The following is a 17063-nucleotide window of genomic DNA, read 5'->3' on the forward strand; positions in this document are numbered from 1 at the left end:
GTCACTGGGGCCTGGTTTGGGTTGCCCAGGGCAGGAAAGATGTCTGGCAGCTGGAGCAGGGTGAGGGAAGGGCCTCCAAGGTGGGGCTGGAGCCCTTTGGCTGTGAGGAGAGGCTGAGGGAGCTGGGCTTTTCCAGCCCGGAGCAGGGAAGGCTGAGGGGCTCCTCATGCCAGCCTGGCAGTGCCAGCCAGGAGCTGATGGAGAACACAGAGCCAGGCTCTGCACTGGGGGGCTGGGGGGGACAAAAGTCAATGGGTGGAAGGGGCAGGAAAGGAGATCAGCCAGGACAGGAGGAGTTAAAATGAGTCAGGTTGGTTTCAGCATTTCCTCAACATCAAAATTTGCTTGACTTGTCCATCTACCAGTGACAGCTTTGAAAACAGGGCATTGTTGGAGGTGTTTAACCCCCACTCCAAGCAGAGCATCCTGATACAACACTTGACCAGCCTTTATATCTGTCACAGAATCATCTTTGTCTAAAATTGGTTTTGTACACAAACCCCTTGTGGGTGATAGACTCATCAGACACTGCTGGGACATTGCACAGAGCTGAGGGAAGAGCTGTGATGGTTATTAAATTGTATCCTGTTCAACTTTTGTTTGTTGACAGAGAAGAGAAACCTTCCTGTGCCTCTGAGTCTCACCATTTGCTGACCCCTCAATGTACACAAACCTGATGAGCTGTGGCTCTCACTGCAGTGGTGGCACTTGCACCTCCCTCCATCCCCACAGCAGAGCTGCTTTGTCCCAGAAATTCCCTGGCAATGCGGGGATGAAGGAAACAGGACAGGCTGTGGGGATCAGAGGCAAGGCACGGCCAGGGATTTGGGGTGGTTGTGTGTTGTGGTCTGGGTTTTTGTTGAGGTGACACAGGTGAAGAAACAGGATTGCAGGGGTTTTACAGACATATTTATTTCAGCCATGCGTGAGCACAGTCCAGCAGAGACAAAGAGCCCAGGCAATGGTTTGGGGCTTTGGGCCAGGTATCTGGGATGAACAGAGCGGGGGAAGAAGTATCAGAGACCAATTACAAGGGGACATGGGGTGTTACAAGAGTGGGATTGGGGCATGGGGACTAACAAGGAAACAGGGTGGGAGTGACTGAAAGGCTGATGGCCAGGGAGAGGGCACGGGTTTGGAAGACAGGGATTGTTCTGAATTGATAGAATAGGATTTGTTATCAAAAGGAAATAACTGAGAGAGAGGCCCCTCGCACCTCTCTGACTGAGAGTGCCTTTCAAGGTCTCCACAGTTTTGAGCCGAGGGCAGGAGCCAGCCCTTGCCCTTGGTGAACCTCATCCAATTGTCCTGGGCCCATGGCTCCAGCCTGTCCAGATCCCTCTGCAGAGCTTCCTGCCCTGCAGCACAGCCACACTCCCACCCAGCTTGGCCTCACCTGGACACTGACTGAGGGTGCCCTCCATGCCCTCGTCCAGATCAGCAAGAAAGAGATTTCACTGCCCTGGCCCCAATCCTGAGCACTGGGGACACCCCTGGATGTGGCTCCATTGCCCAGCACTCCTTGGGCCTGGCTTATCCAGCCAGATTTGTACCCAGGGAACAGATGCTGCAGAGGCTGTTGGAGGAAGTTCCTGTGAGCCCAGAAGATTGGCATTAGTGCAGCTGTAGCTCTGCACAAGAGAGCTCTTCAGCCACTTTCTCTCTTTTCCTCCCTCTGGGCATGGGAGGAGCTCCTGACTTCAGCAAGTGACTCGTGTGTGCAAAGAGGAAATTTGGGCAGAATCGGGGCAGGGAGGGTTTGGGGCATCTTGGGATCTGTGCAGGGCACAGAACGTGATTTCAATTGGTCTGAGAATGTCTGCACTGTGGAAAGCGGATGGAATATCCAGCAGAGGAATGACTTCAGTGTTTTATGGAGCTGTGCCTGCCTTTGGTTTTGTTTGCTGACAATAAATGAACATCCCTCTGTGTCTCGGGCAGCTCCTTCTCCAAGGAAAGCAGGTGGGAGTTGGTGCCAAGGAGCTGAAAGCTGCAGGCACAGCCTGGAGGGGAGGGAGCTCAGATTTGCACAAGGCTGCTCTGAGTGCCAGGGGTTGGATGGGGGAAATGGTGGGGTGGGGGTAGGGACAAAGTCAGCCACAAAGAGTCTTGATTTTCATATTTCTTCAGACTGCATTAGGAGGTGCTTGGAATAAATGTCAACTGGAGATTGCTGATAACAGTGTATAGACTGGAAAAGAATAAACAGGAAAAATAATATTCTGTCATTACTTTTTAAATGTAATGCATTCATTTTCAGTGCAATTCTGAAATCTGTCTAATTAACCACAATGGAATTAAAACTTAAATTATTCCCATTGGCTTCCCTTGTTAGGGTGATTTGAAATGTTAATGAGCTCTGGGGCACTGAATTCCTGAACTGAAGAGCTGAACAAGCCTCTGGAGCAGTAAAATTCAGCAGCAGCCTCCAAGTTGCTGAGGATGTCAGCAGCCCCCACTGAGGCCATCCCTGCCCAGAGACCGTGGGGGAATGGGCAGACAAGGAGAGCGTCCCTGGGGCTGGGGAAGCAGAACTCAGAGGCACCAGTGGGTCCAGGTGGAAATGGACTCTGGAATGTGGCTGTGAAAGCCCTGCCTGGGCTGTGCCAAGCAGGACACACAAGCCCTGACCCCATCCCCTGGCAATGGGGACTGGTGGCCTCACAGGATGCTCGTGGCTGTCCCTGAGCAGTGGGATGTGGGGTGGGAATGGTGAGGGCAGGAGAGCAGCAGGAGTCCTCCAAAGCTCTGTGGGATTGGAGAGGAGGCCACCAGCCCTGACGCTGGAATAAACTGGTGTCATCTCATGGGCCTTGGTGGGAGGGACAGCAGCCACAGCCAGGGGACACAAATGTCATTGCTGCTGGCAGGGGGGGTCCCAGCCCCCCGAGGCCTTTGGTCACCCGCACTGCAGCTCTCCTAGCCTGGCCTAGGTCTGTGCTGGTTCCCTGGCAGACTTTACCCAGTGCCCCATTTCCCCAGCTTCCTCTGACCCTGGGAGCTCCCAGAGCTTTACTGATGTCCCTCTGGCCTTCCTCGCTATTGTTTCAAATAAAAAAAGCAGTGTTTGGCTGAGGAATGGCCAATTCCTGTGGGATTCCCAACACCTGCCTTCTTCCCACACCCTGCTAAAGCTCCCGTGGCACTCAACCAGTCCCAGGCACAGCCTTGCTTCAATCTGTTCCTTCTCTCCCTCTGCCAGCACTGAAATCCATGTCCCATCCCCAGCCCTGCAGAGCAGCCCAGTCCTGTCTGGCCCTGCAGCAGGAACTGGAGGCACGGCAGGTCAGGGACAGCCACTCTGTGTCTGGAATGCTCAGCAGATGCTCAGCTCGGGCAGCTGCTGCAGCCCCAGGGCCAGCCCCGCTGCCCAGCACAGCAGCACAGAGTTGGCCCCGGGGCTCCTCAGGCCCTTAAAGCACACAAACACACACAGAGTGAAGCTGGAATACACAGAGAGCAAACACTGAAGATTGAAAGGACAGGGCAGACTCTGGTGATCAGGTACCAGGATCAGCCAGCAAAGTCCACTGAGCAGCCCCTGTTCACCATACAGCCAGAGAATGATTTGGGTTGGAAGAGCTCTGCTCTCATCTGACCCCCCTGCAATGAGCAGGCACATCCTTCACCAGATCAGATTGCTCAAAGCCCTTCACTGTTTACAGGAATGGGACATCCACCACCACCCGGGGAACTCGTTAACACAGCAATTATCAATCACACTTGTTACCACAGCAACTACCACAGCAACTATTAATTTAGGATTCCTTCCTAAGTGTGGTGCCACAGCAAGCAAGGCTTGAACCATTTGTGATGCTCAGTTTCCATGGAAACCAGCAATAGGACCCCATTGCTGTGGGCCTGTGCCATGGAATTCCAGAGCTGTGATGTCACCATGACAAGCATCAGCCAAACGCTGCTGGTGCCCAACACCACGGCAACCAGACATGGAAATGCTAAGCCAGGGACTGTTTCCATGGTAACCAGCACTTGGGATGGCTGTCATGGCAACCATCATGGATACACTGCCATGTTGCCTTGGACATTTCACTGAGACCTGTTGCTGTGGTTGGCTGCCACCACAACCATTTCAGGTCCTGTTGCCAAGGCTGGTTGCCATGACAACCATCGGGGCAGTTGCCATGACAACCTACACAGACACCCTCCATTGCTGCAATTTCCATGGCAACCATCAATTAACCAGTTTCCAGGGACTTTGTACGACATTTGCACAACTCATTTGTCATGGAAAGGATCCCACAGTACTGTGGAAGGTCAGTACCATGGCAACCATCATAAAACTCCATTGCTACAGTTGGTTGCTGTCTTGGCTTGCAAAGCAGGATGTAACCAAAAGTGTGCATTCTATCACCATCTGTTAAAACCAGGTGGGGCAGTGTTCTTTATCTTTTCCACAACCCATCCTCCCTCCAGGAGATATCTCCTATTAATGGACCACTGACTCCCAGTGCATGGCTGATAAAATTCCATCATCCCATTGGGAGATGCTCCAGCCAGGGGAGGAGCCAAGACTTTCCTACCTAGACAAAATCTGAGCTTTAGAACATCAGAGCAGCCTTTTTCCACTGGATTCCAGAGAAAAACCAGACCCTTCTACATCATCACTGGACCTTCAGAGGAAAACTGCACCTTCTACAGGAGCACTGCTCCAACTGAACCACACCTGTCACTGCAGGAGGATGCAGCCACCATTTAATGGGACTGCACCAACACCCTGACTGACTGATGGGGTGTCAGGTTGGATTCTGACTCTGTCAATGTTTTGTGGTTTTTTGTATTACTGTATTTTTTTTTCCTAGTAAAGAACTATTATTCCTATTCCCATATCTTTGTCTGAGAGAGCCTTAATTTCAAAATTATCATAATTTGGCAGGAAAAGATTTACATTTTTCCATTTCAAGAGAGGCTTCTGCCTTTCTTAACAAACACCTGTCTTTCAAACCAAGACAGTGGCCATGGTAACTATCCTGATGCCTCATTGCCAGGGCTGGGTGCACAGCACTGACAGTGCTGGCCCCTGGTGCTGGGGACTGGCTTGGGCTGGGAGGAGTTAACTTCCTTCCCAGGGGCTTCTCTGGGGCTGGGCTTGGATTTGGGCCAGGGAGATTCCAGGAGGTTTTTGGTCCTGCCCAGAGCCAAGGCCTTTCCTGTTCCTCATCCTGCCCTGACAGTGAGGGGTTTGGGGGAGCACCAGAAAGGGGGAGAGACACAGCTGGGACAGGTGACCCTGACCTGGCTCCAGGGGACTCCCAGGCCATGTAGAAGAAGAATCAGTCTGGAAAGAAGGGACAGAAGCAGGAAGGGGGGGATGCTGGAAGTGATGGAGTTTGTGTCCCCAAGTGCCTGGAATGGAGCCCTGCTTACCTGGGGAGAGATGAACACCCACCAGCCTGGGGGAAGCAGGGAGTGAATTCCTGGCTCTGCTTCCTTGCACAGCTTTTCCTTCCCCCATGGACCTGTCTGTGTCTGAGCCCTGGAGTTGTTTGGTCTCTTTCACCCTCTGGATTCTCCCCCAGTGGGTGCTGCAGTGAACTGGGAATGAGGGGCAGGTGCCAGAGAAAGGGACACAGAGATGCAGCTGTGGACTTGTCATGGCACAAGCACAGGGACCCTGAGGCACAGAAACAGGCAGGTATCATTTCACACCCTTCCCTGCTCTTTGCATTTCCTGCAAGCTTTCTGGAGCATTGCTGGAAATATTTTTGTAATTTCTGAGGTGATTTACACAACACCTCACAGGACACACTCATGGTATCAGGAGAATTATGTGATATACTATGGATTCACGTCCCTAGAAAATACCAAGGTTCTGATTGATTAGTTACTGTTTGAGTCTAGAAGTGGGCAGTACAAACTTCCATTTTTCACTTTCAACTGCTCATGTGGAAAGCACAGTATATTCTTCCAGATCTTTGCACAATATTTGTTAGTTACATACAAAAAAAATTGTATTTACATCCCTACTCAACATAAGGAACCCAAACTACTGGCCTATCCATAAGACTACACAAAAAGAAGGCAATAAATATGTTTTACTTTTCACTTCAGACAAATCTCGGATTATTGATTTTTGATTCTATTTGAAGATTTTTCATTCTATTTGAAGATTTTTCATTCTATTTGAAGTCTGAAGAAACTTGTAGGTTTTTTGTTATCTCTAGGCTCTGAACTGGGAGTTGTCATTGTTGTGAAACCAAGATTAATCAGGATTAATACAGAAACAGATGTTCTAATCTATCCTTACACTTCAGTGGCAGAAGCTGCTGATCCCTAGGAAGGCTGCCTGGTGATTTCTGTCTGTGTTCAAATATTTAAAGCAACAACATTTAGTCCCACACTTTATATTTCAGAAAAACAATTTAATGGCATCTTAACATTGCTTTCATATCTTATGAAATGCATATTTTACTCTTTATGAAGATGAAATATCTTTTAATGCAAGTAACTCTATTGAAACTTCCATTTTAGAAATTCCAAAACCGTTTTAGCATAGTGAAAACAAAACAGTCTAAAAAGACAGGTCTACCAGCCAGTGAAATGGAAAAAACCAGAAGACTTCAGGCAAAAGTGCATACATTTAACACCTACATTTCTTTCACTGTGTTATCTATTCAGAAAAATAGTAAATTTAAAAGAACAGAAGTTCTTTAAAACCAGAATTTCTAATGACAGAAGCAGCTTTGAAACAACTTTCTATGTAGTTATATTTTTTTCAAAATTTTAAATTGGCTAATTTGTGTCCCAACATTTTGAAGCACAAGGGAGGAAAGGTGGAAAATGCTCTGCAGGGGGATGCAGTTATAGATCTGTGAAGTTTATATGTGTAAAGGAAATGAAAATAATATTAAACACACTGAGCACGACAGAAAAATGCAACAAAGTACTAACTCAGAGAATAACAACGCTGTGGAGGGACCGGGAAGCAATGCCAGGGCACTGGGCCTTTCTGCATTTTAAGCAAAGAACTTTACAGCTTCTGGAATTTTTCTTTTCCTGTCCATTTTGGAAACCGCCGCCCACCCCGCCTGGCGCATTCTCCTCATGGTTTGGAGTTTCAGTGCAGAGCCTGGAGATTTCCCATGGCATGGAGCTGGTGTCTAGGAAGGGAAATAAAGCCATCCATCAGTTTCTGTAAACAATCTCATTAACTGTTTGGTTTAATCTTATGAAAGGATAACATACCTTTTTTGGTGCTGTGGAATGTAATTGTGAAGCTTGTGGATAATCTTTGTACAATTTTTTAAACATTTCCTCTTCCGAGACTATGCTCTAATAAATTAAAAAGTTGTTTAGTCACACTATATTAAAAAATACTTTTTCTTTCCCCCTCAGGATATTAAACTATTAAAAAAAAAAAAAAAAGTTAAGATGTTTTTATGAGGCATAACAGTTGAATAAAAAGAAAGCAAATTATGTACATATAACCACAATTCCAGAAAGAGCCAATCAAGTAAAAATATACACATAAATACTAGCTTGAATGTAGAAGCCCCAACCCTTTATCTTCACTCTCAGACACAGCAGTGAGCACAAAGAACTGTTCAGCACAGGATTTGTTCTCTGGCTCTTACCAGGAGGTCAGTGTGCTCAGAGCTGTCTGACTGACAATCCAGCTGGACAAGCACTTTTTGCTTTTTCCTTGTGCTCTGCTCCGAGGGCAGGTTTGTGCTTCTTCCACTTTGCAGTTTATCTGTTGGAGGAGTCTTTATAATATATGTCTGGGAAAGAAAATGTTTGTAGTTTTAAATTCTCTTTTATGGGGTAAATATAGAGTCTAAACCCAATCTCATGACCCACTTTACAGTCTGAGTGCCAAGAAGACACCTGAGAGACGTGGTGGAATTATTTTCTTTCCATCCAAACACGAAGCAAAGACCCAAACAAAGTGGGGTGGGGTAGAAATATCCTTTTTTTGGTTGCCAAACTAGGAGAACGAACAGGAAGCTGTGGAAGAGTTGAGTTTCATGGCACATTGTTCTTTTTGTTTATCTGCAGAAATTCTGGTTATTCTCAATTGCAGCCACTACACGTGGACTGTATCAAACATCTCAGAAAATGGAAACTAACAAAACTGCAGGAAGAGGCTTTCAGAGAAGGATTGACAGCAATATCAAGATTGGTGTTACTTGAAACAGCCCCTTCACTAGAAGTTAAACTGAGAAACATTGCAATAGTCCAGTGCAGTCCTTTTTTAGAAAGGTAACACCAAAACGATGGTGGATTCTGTTGTTCCAAGATGAAAACCACAAGCAAACTCCTGACAGGGAAGAAGGGCAAGTTCTGCAGTATTCAGTATTCAGGAATACTTTGATACTTCAATAATTTTTACAGCTATATAAACTTTTTTCCCTTCCATAGAGAAAAAAGTGCTTTTATAAATGGACACTTTTGAAGACTAAGTAAAACAATTCTAGAGATATAAAGCAACAACTGAGAAAGAAAAATGATACACTGGGAGCCCTTCCATAAACTGCTGTCTAATGTCTCCATGGAATGGGATCACCCTTTAAAATCCCTGTTTATCTCAGGAAAAAAAAATTAAGCATCTACAGAGAAGTAAGAAATACAGAGAAGTAAGAAATACAGAGAAGTAAGAACACAAAATGTGTTTTGCTGAACACAAATAATTTATCATGGCACTTCAATTGATTCTACACATATAAATACTTCCAAACTCTAAAACCAATTAAAAAGTTAAAGTTACCTTGTGTTTCTTTTCACTTTCAGGAATCATATTTCCAGAGTCCTCTTTTACAAGATTCTCCTAAAACAGAGTTATGTGATAGGAAGGAAATATTTATTTGAATTCAGTTGTTAAGAATCTTCTTGGTGTAATTACAGAACACAGTTTATAATCACAGACTGTTACAAACTTCACACAAATATATGACCAGACACTGTTTTTCTATTCAATTTCATTCCTTACACAACTTCTAGAGCACAAGCCCAGGCCACACCTCACCCACACTGCTCAGTTAGTGAAAAACTCCACCTTTTCTTCAATTTCTGCTTTCAGCTGTTCCTTAAGGGATGACAGTTCACGTTTCAAACATGACAGCTCATTTTCCTAAAAACAATTAAAAAAAGGCTAGGGTTAACTATGCCCAATCCAGTAAAAAGAAAACAGTCCAAAATACTTAATAGGGATATTCATTAGATACAAAAGATAATTCTATTTGTTTTTCAACCCTATACTTGAAGCTTTGCTTTACCTTGTTTAAAATTAAAGACTGAAGTACTATAGGAAACAGGTAGTTGATCATAAGTTCAAGGTAAGACCTTAAAACACTTGGGAGAATGGGGTGAGAGGGCAGAATCGAACTATTTAAAACAAAAATTTCCTATTCAAACTGTGAAGTCAGAACATGACACACTGGCTGGAAGAGTAGACACAAACACACTGCTACTCCCATTTAGTTTTAGAAGCATTTGGAGTTTTTAGTGCCCAGAATAAGATCTGTAAGACAATAAAAGGAAATAAATTAGTGGGCTGATTTTTACTGTTCAGTCCCACTAAAGCAGATAGTTAACCCCTCCCCAAATATTCAATAGGAAGAAGTAAAACATGACATTTATAATTCTATTACACTTCAAGGTGTGTGGGTTTAACACAGCTTGGCTCTCAGTGGGGGTGGAGTGTTATAAGAACATATTCTATTATTGGCTTTTCACAAATATTAAAATGAATGTTGTATGTATAATGTTGGAAAACTCTGCTGTATGAATACAGTTTCTTTTAGTTCTGCTATTAACAAAACTTAGAAATAGTAGTGTGATAAATACATATATTTTTCTTGGAGTATAAAATGATGATGTAAAAAGGTTTTGTTCATGTATGAGAACGATAAAAATGAGAGAATGGTAAAAAAAAAAGATAATCAGGAAATTGTTCACATTCTTGGATTACTGGACACCAGAACCCCAGGGAAGAAGAAAAAAATTGATTTACAGGTTGGGGGGTTGATTTTGAATAATGCTTGAAGATCTATGAATATACAACATGTTGATGCATTTAAAGAAGTGTTGTCTGAGTTAGTGGGTGGTCTTGGCTGAATGTCAAGCACCAAGACTTTATAACCTTTTGCTTTATTTTTTGTCTGTTTTTTATTCAACCTTTTAAATTTTACCAGGAAAGGGAACCTCGTTTTTCACAGGAGGAAGCCACAGAAGTGGCTTCTGAGAGAGAAAGCTTCTTCTGTGTCCAGCAGAGCCGATTTCTGAAGGTGCTGATGATGGACACATTGCTGGTCTGATTTTAAAAGTTGGTAATGCCTCTGTGATGACAGATTTAAGGAAGAAAAAACCTGTGTGCACTTCTTCTTCTTCTTTTGAGGGGTGGAAATGTGCGGCAGTAACGGCGTTGCAGTGTTCTCATCCCTCATGGTTTGAGGGAGATGTTGCAGTGTGTTCTCATCCCTCATGGTTTGAGGGAGATGTTGCAGTGTGTTCTCATCCCCCATGGTTTGAGGGAGATGTTGCAGTGTGTTCTCATCCCTCATGGTTTGAGGGAGATGTTGCAGTGTGTTCTCATCCCTCATGGTTTGAGGGAGATGTTGTGGTGTGTTCTCTTCTCAATAATTTGTTCCATTCCCCCCTGCATTGTTAAACTGTACCTTCCCACCTAGTTGTCCATCTTGCCCTAAACCTGCCCCTTGATCCAGAATGTTCCCTGTTCCTCCTCCCATTAAGTTGTCAATCCCACTTTTTACCTACCCTTTAGTTTGGAAACTTCCCTGTCAATTCCCTGTTCTTTGAAGCCCCATTGATCTGTTTCAATTGTTCCCTCCCCGTGTTTCCTTGGGTTATGTATTGTAAACCTCACCTTGTGCTCCTCCCCAGCCTTCCCCTATTGCTAAAGAATTTGTGCCCTCCCCTAGAACCTCCCCTGTATAAATGTCCCTGCACACCCAGTTTCTTGGTCTGTCATCCCTGGAAAACTGAGATCAACCTTTCAGAGCTGCAAAACACTGTAAGAACTTTACAATTGACAGAACTTGAGTAAAAATGAACCTGCAGACAACAATTTTCTCCTCAATCAGAGAAGAGGAAAAAGTGAAGACACATGAAAAGAACGTGGTGACACTAAAGTCAGTGAGGGGAGGGAAGGAAAAGAAGTGCTCCAAACATCAGAGCTGAGATTCTTCTGCAAGCCATAGTGAGGACTATAACACACAAACTGTGTCCCTGGAATTCACAAAGCACATGGGGGAATGCACAGATCCACTCACAGCCCATGAGAAAAGGTGCCCATGCTGGAGTGAGTGGATGTCAAAAAGCTGTCATCTAGTGGGAAATTCAAACAAAGAGAGAAGATAAAGAGGCCCCTTGTTTCCAAACTAGAACAGCTCATCCTCAAAAGATTTCACCCCATGAACTAATGGCCCATGCACAACAGTTGTGGGAATTCTGTTTGCCTGTGGGAGGGACTCATGTTGCAGCAGGTCGGGCAGGACTGCTACTCCTAAAAAATAAAACCACACTGGAAAAGTCCACAGAGAACTGTCTCCATTGGGAAAGACCCCACAGCACAGCAAGAAACTCCCTAAGCAAACTGAAAAAAGATTTTTACAAGTGACAAACTGACTAGAGATCACGTTTTGTGTCCCTGTGCTGTTGGTGGGCAACAGGGAGGGACTGGGATAAAAGGTGTTCTAAAGGTTTATTTTAATTCTCATTACCCACTTTTAAAGCTATTTATAATACATATTCTTGACATTGTTTAAGTTCGAACTTGTTTTACCCCTAAAGTGTTTTTCTTCTAATCCTTATCTCAATTCATGAACCCTTCAATTTTTCTTTCCCCTCCTCTACTCAACTACAGAGGAGGAAAATGAGTGAATGGTTTTTTTGTGTGTGCCTGAAGCTTAGCCAGTATCAAACCACTACACAAGAACATCAGCCCCTCCACTGAATTATTTAACATTGGAAAGTACTCCTTACCAGTGCTCTTGCTGATGATAACTGCTTTTGCTGTTTAATTTTATATACTCTTAATTCTGCATCTTTTTCTTCAACCATTTTATCATATTCGTTCTGTGTTAAAAAAACCAAACCAACAACAAACTCAAAACATGTGATTTGTAACATGGAAATGTTACAATTATAGATCTATCCAGTCTTAAAACATCATTTTTTCAAACCAGGCTCCTCAGAAGATTCAGAAAGCACCATGAACAAACACTGATGCTTCTGCAGAAACTGCAGAAATCAAATGCTCAATGCAGTATTATTTTGTGGACTGGCAGAGAGTGCTTTATTTCTATGCAATATGTGTTCAGCACCTAAGAGCCAGCCATGCTATTTTTATTAATGGGATCTGCTAAAGATACTGCAAAAGAGAGTAATAGAAAGGTAAACTAAAATGTATCAAGATAAACTGCTGACAGGCACTAAGTAATTTCCCCAGAGAAGGAGGCCAAACTGATACTGATAAATACTGCATTCAGAGGGTATTAAAGGAAGCCTAACTTTAAAACAAAAAATTAAATCCTAGAAGTTTAGAGAAATGAAATTTATCTGCCCATAGGCATGTTTCCAAAATCTTCAAATGAATTTGATTTTAGGTGATGAAAAGTCAAGCATGTGTTCAGCTTCCTTTTCCCAGACTCAGGCCTCTTTGTGGGTTTGAAGGGTTATTAACACATTACAAATGCCAGCAATCAGTAAAATCTCTTACCTTGTGCTTTTCCATAAGTGCCACCATTTCAGTTATCTTGTGCTGACAGTGGATATCAGTTTCCCTCTGTATCACTGCTGCTTCCTCATAAAGCAACCTCAGCTTTTCTACCTGGGAGCAGTAAATTGCATTTCATTCATAAACATAACAATATATATTTTAAAAATATTACTTTAATTTCTTCTTCCCCCTGTGGGTGCAATGCACTCTTGGACATCATTTGCTTCTGAAATCCTTTTCAAATCTGACATCTTTTATGCAGATTGTTAAAATGGGCAAGATTAAAGGTACAAGTTCACTTTGAACCCAAAGGCCATTTCAAGCACTCTGCCCTAACATTTCTTAGCATTACCATCAAAAAATGTGTGGGCAAAAAAATACTAATATGGGAGAAGTTATAATCTCATTTAGCTATGCTGACTTTATACCAAGGGTAGAATTTCTTTGAACTATATCTAGAAAGAAAGAATTTTTAACTTTGTTCTTATTTTCAAAGACATATTCAAATATTTCAACTTAAGCACCTGATGTACTAAAGCTTTGCTCACAGGCATACACAACAGAAATTTCTGTTGATAAGACTGAAATGTAAGAGCAAGGGCTCTGGGCTCTGGCCAATAAAGCTTCATAAAAACATTTTAAATAAAAAAAAATTAATTGCAGTAAAAATTAAAACCTCTCACCTGTTCATTAAGTTTCTTTTCATTCACTTTTCTTGTTTCTATCTCTTTTTGATAGATGTCAACTGCTTCCTTATGTTGCTTGTTCATATTTTCCATCTCTAACAGCAATTTATTCACCTTTTGAGAATGCAGAATTGCTGCTGTTATTTGTTTAGGAATTAATATGTTAATTTTTTTTTTTACCTCTTATTTTTGAGCAGAAACACACTGTTACTTCTCAGGTATATGATTAAAGTGTTTCCTATTTAAAAGTTCAGCTTTTTAAAGAACTGAACTTTGTCCTGAGGTGAGTTAGAAAATACTCAAAGAACCAATGGCAACAGCACAATGGGAAAGACTGCCCTAAATGCTGTGAATTCCTTGGAAAAAACCAAATACAGATGGAGATTTTATTCTCTCTCTTGTAATTCTATGTAAGATTTTCGCAGGTTTTATGGGACATTTTCCTCCCAGCTGTGCATTTGGATTACAGTTTTTCCTTTTAAGTTTCTCATATGAATATCCTCCCAAAAGTCCACTTCTTTCTCTAAGTGCAGTACCCAAAGCAGGACACAATATTCTCATCAGAGGGATTTACACTGCAGAACACATTTAAAGAACAGCCTGAAGTGAGTAATGTATGTAAGTCTTTTAAATGCTTTTCTGTCACAATGGGGCTACTGTTCAGTCCACTACCAATAAAAGGAAAAAAAAGAAAGGGACTGATTGGAAACATAATTAATTGTGATGTGAAGTCCATCTAATTTAAATGTTCAATAGTCAGTGCCCAATGTTTAAAAATGGAAGCATCTTCTAAAAACGATGAGCTCATTCCTGCACAACTGTATCCTAAATCCATAAACCAGCTCACAATGTATTTAACAAGTACTGTCATTAGTTACACTGGGACTTAAAAACACTTACTTCATCTTCTATGTGATGTCATTTAAACCTACCTCCCCTTCATGAATACTGGTTTTCTTGCTTTCTGCAGTGATTTTCTTTTTCAGCACCTGATTCTGTTGAAATAAAACAAAACAAGCACTGCACTTTAATAAGTTAACAGAATTATGTAATGGTTTAACTGTGTCGAGAATGTCAGAATCTTCAAAATTCCAGCTTTCATCAAGTTCCTGTTATTGAATGGAGTTCATTCCATAACTCTCTCTTGTGCAGTTCAGGTTCCAGAACAATTCTCCAAACAAAAGAATGCTCAGATAATTACTGTGAAAATCCTGTTTCTTCATGACCTTAAGAAAGGCTCCCCCTGAGCAACAACAGGGGATAACAAATGAGGGGCAGAATGGGAATTAAAACTAAGATGCTGCTGACAGAAGGTGTGAAGATGTCATGACCAAAAATACAAGTTATATATATTTCACAGTGAAGTTTCTACAATTTGTGCTAGTGCAGAATTCTTTTCTACAAGTGGTAACTGTGATGGGTCCTTATTACAAGTACATAAATAATACTATATAGTAAATGAAAAAAGTATAAGTTTGTTAAAGATATTATTTTTGTAATTGCTTTTTTCAAATTAAGGCTAATTTAACAGATCAAGTGATTCCAAAGACAACTCCTTAATTTGATCAGTTAGGATAAGAAAGGAACATTTTTAAATTACATAGGTGTATCTAAAGATATCACAGCAGATGAAAAATGCTGAAAAGTCACCCCAAAATACCATGTGTTGATGTATTTGTGACTCTCAAAATCTCTACACACCTCCTGCTGCAACTCTTCAAAGCATTTGGCTTTATTTTCCATCTGTTTCTTTAAATTATTAACCTGAAAGAGATATTTCAAACATTAATTAGTTAACTCCTAAACATTATGCCCTTTGTTAGCAATTTCTGTCAACATTCCCAAACATGCACTTGCACCAGTCTGGTTTATTCTGATGGGACTGAAACACAAGCTGATGTCTTAGAATGACTGGAGTTTGAGCCATAAAGTACTACAAGATGTTAATTAATTTAATTAATAGCAGTGAACCAGTTCCTTAGTGGTTATAGAGTTAAGAAAGAAGAAGGAAAAATCCTCCAGTATCTTCACAATTTCAAAAATACTTTGTATGAAGTTCCCTACAATCTATGAAAAAACGAATTTTCCCAATTATTTTCTAGACTCTTCAACAGCTTTTCCTTTCTTGAAATTTCATTTTCAATACTCTTAATCTGAAATTAGAATTGTAAATCTTTGACTTTTACAAAGAAATTAGGAAATTTGTTTTAATGCTAAAAACCCCAGGTTGCTTTGAAACTACAGAAAGTAAAAATATTTGAATCTATTTAAGCTAGAACTCACACTACATATAAAAACTAATCTAGAGCCCATCCATCACGCAGTGGGTATATGAAAAAGAAAAACAGGTTCCCTGTTTGCCTGAAATCAAACAAATCTTTAATATTCAATTTCCCAGCAAGGAATAAACATCCCTGTGACTGTGCTTGTCTTTCAAAATACCAGGGCTCAGCATGTGGACACACAATGTCACAGCTGGCAGCAGCTGTGACAGGAGAAAGCCCCTGGCAGAGACCACATCCCCCAGGCAGAGCTTTGCACAAAAAATCCCAACAAACATTTTACATTTCAATTCTGTCCTGCAGGTCATGTAACATATTTCCATACGTACGTTTTCTTCCTTTTCATCCAGTTTACTTTGAATCTCTTCACCCGTCTTTGCCATTTTCTCCTTCAGAGACTCCAGTTCATTTCTAAGGGCCAAATTAACAAGCATTAGTAAATATTTACTTCTTACCTTCAACTTCCTTTCAGTACTAATAAACTCCTGTTTTATTTTCTACAAAGAGCTGCTGATGTTGATGGGAATTTCATAAGCTGCTCAATGAAAATGTTCTTAAAATGAAGCAACATGCCTAGTAAGTCAAGATGTGAACTGTCCATACATTTTATTTTAAGTAGGAGAAGATGTTCCAGCTAAGCTAAGGAAAAGACATCCTAACCTGGACTATTGTAATGCAGCTCTGAAACATGGGAGGCTGCCTGTCTATTGAACTGATGGTACAGAGATTTCTGCAGAGTAACAATCAGCCAGTTTTGCCTTGTCACATTTCATCCATAACCTTGAACTTCCATTTTCATTTCCTTCACACCTAACATGTCTAATGCACAACAGGACAGCTCTTTCTATGTAAAACAAAATGATGGCAAACATTGTTCCTGTAGCAACAGGTATTTCTAATCTGATAGAATTTGTACTTGCCAACAGCAGAACTGAATAGTTTCTGTTTAGCTGTATTATCTAGAAAAATATTAATCAAAAAAATCCCAGAAAGCAACATATGAACACAACTATCTATCTGAATCTACTTCCTTTAACAATATCAGATATTAATATTTGTTTTCACTTGCCTTAGCTGGCCATTTGCCTCTTCTAGGTTTACAACTAACTGCTTTGTATTTTCTTCCTTTTTCTCACTATCCTAAATAAAGACCAATGTCAGCAAAGAAATAAAATTCAAAGCAACTTCTTAAAAAATTCAAAGACATCCAAAGCACACTGACCTGCTTTATTCACAAGTGTAAATACACTTCTTTCCCAATTCAAGCACAAAAAACAGTTTATGTATTCTACAGAACCATGTCATGTTGCAGTTTATCATCTGATTTGTAAAACTGAGCACTGTCCTTTAAAAAAATCTGGAATTTTACAACTTGCCTCTTGTTTTTCTTGCAGTTTC

The 17063-nt window shown here is 41.7% G+C and overlaps 1 protein-coding gene across 1 annotated transcript in view; it reads right to left on the reverse strand.

The window, feature by feature from the left end:
• Nucleotides 1-14288, reverse strand: part of LOC148218857 (olfactory receptor 14A16-like) — a 32304-nt gene extending 18016 nt beyond the window's left edge. Inside the window, exon 1 of the mRNA XM_088157776.1 lies at nucleotides 14284-14288. Within this exon, the coding sequence (XP_088013902.1) occupies nucleotides 14284-14288 (5 nt within the window). The remainder of the gene's footprint in view (nucleotides 1-14283) is intronic.
• Nucleotides 14289-17063: the final 2775 nt, after the last annotated feature.

This window comes from Sturnus vulgaris, unplaced genomic scaffold (genome assembly GCF_052056855.1).
Source record: "Sturnus vulgaris isolate bStuVul1 unplaced genomic scaffold, bStuVul1.hap1 Scaffold_157, whole genome shotgun sequence".
In the NCBI taxonomy this organism is placed as follows: domain Eukaryota; kingdom Metazoa; phylum Chordata; class Aves; order Passeriformes; family Sturnidae; genus Sturnus; species Sturnus vulgaris.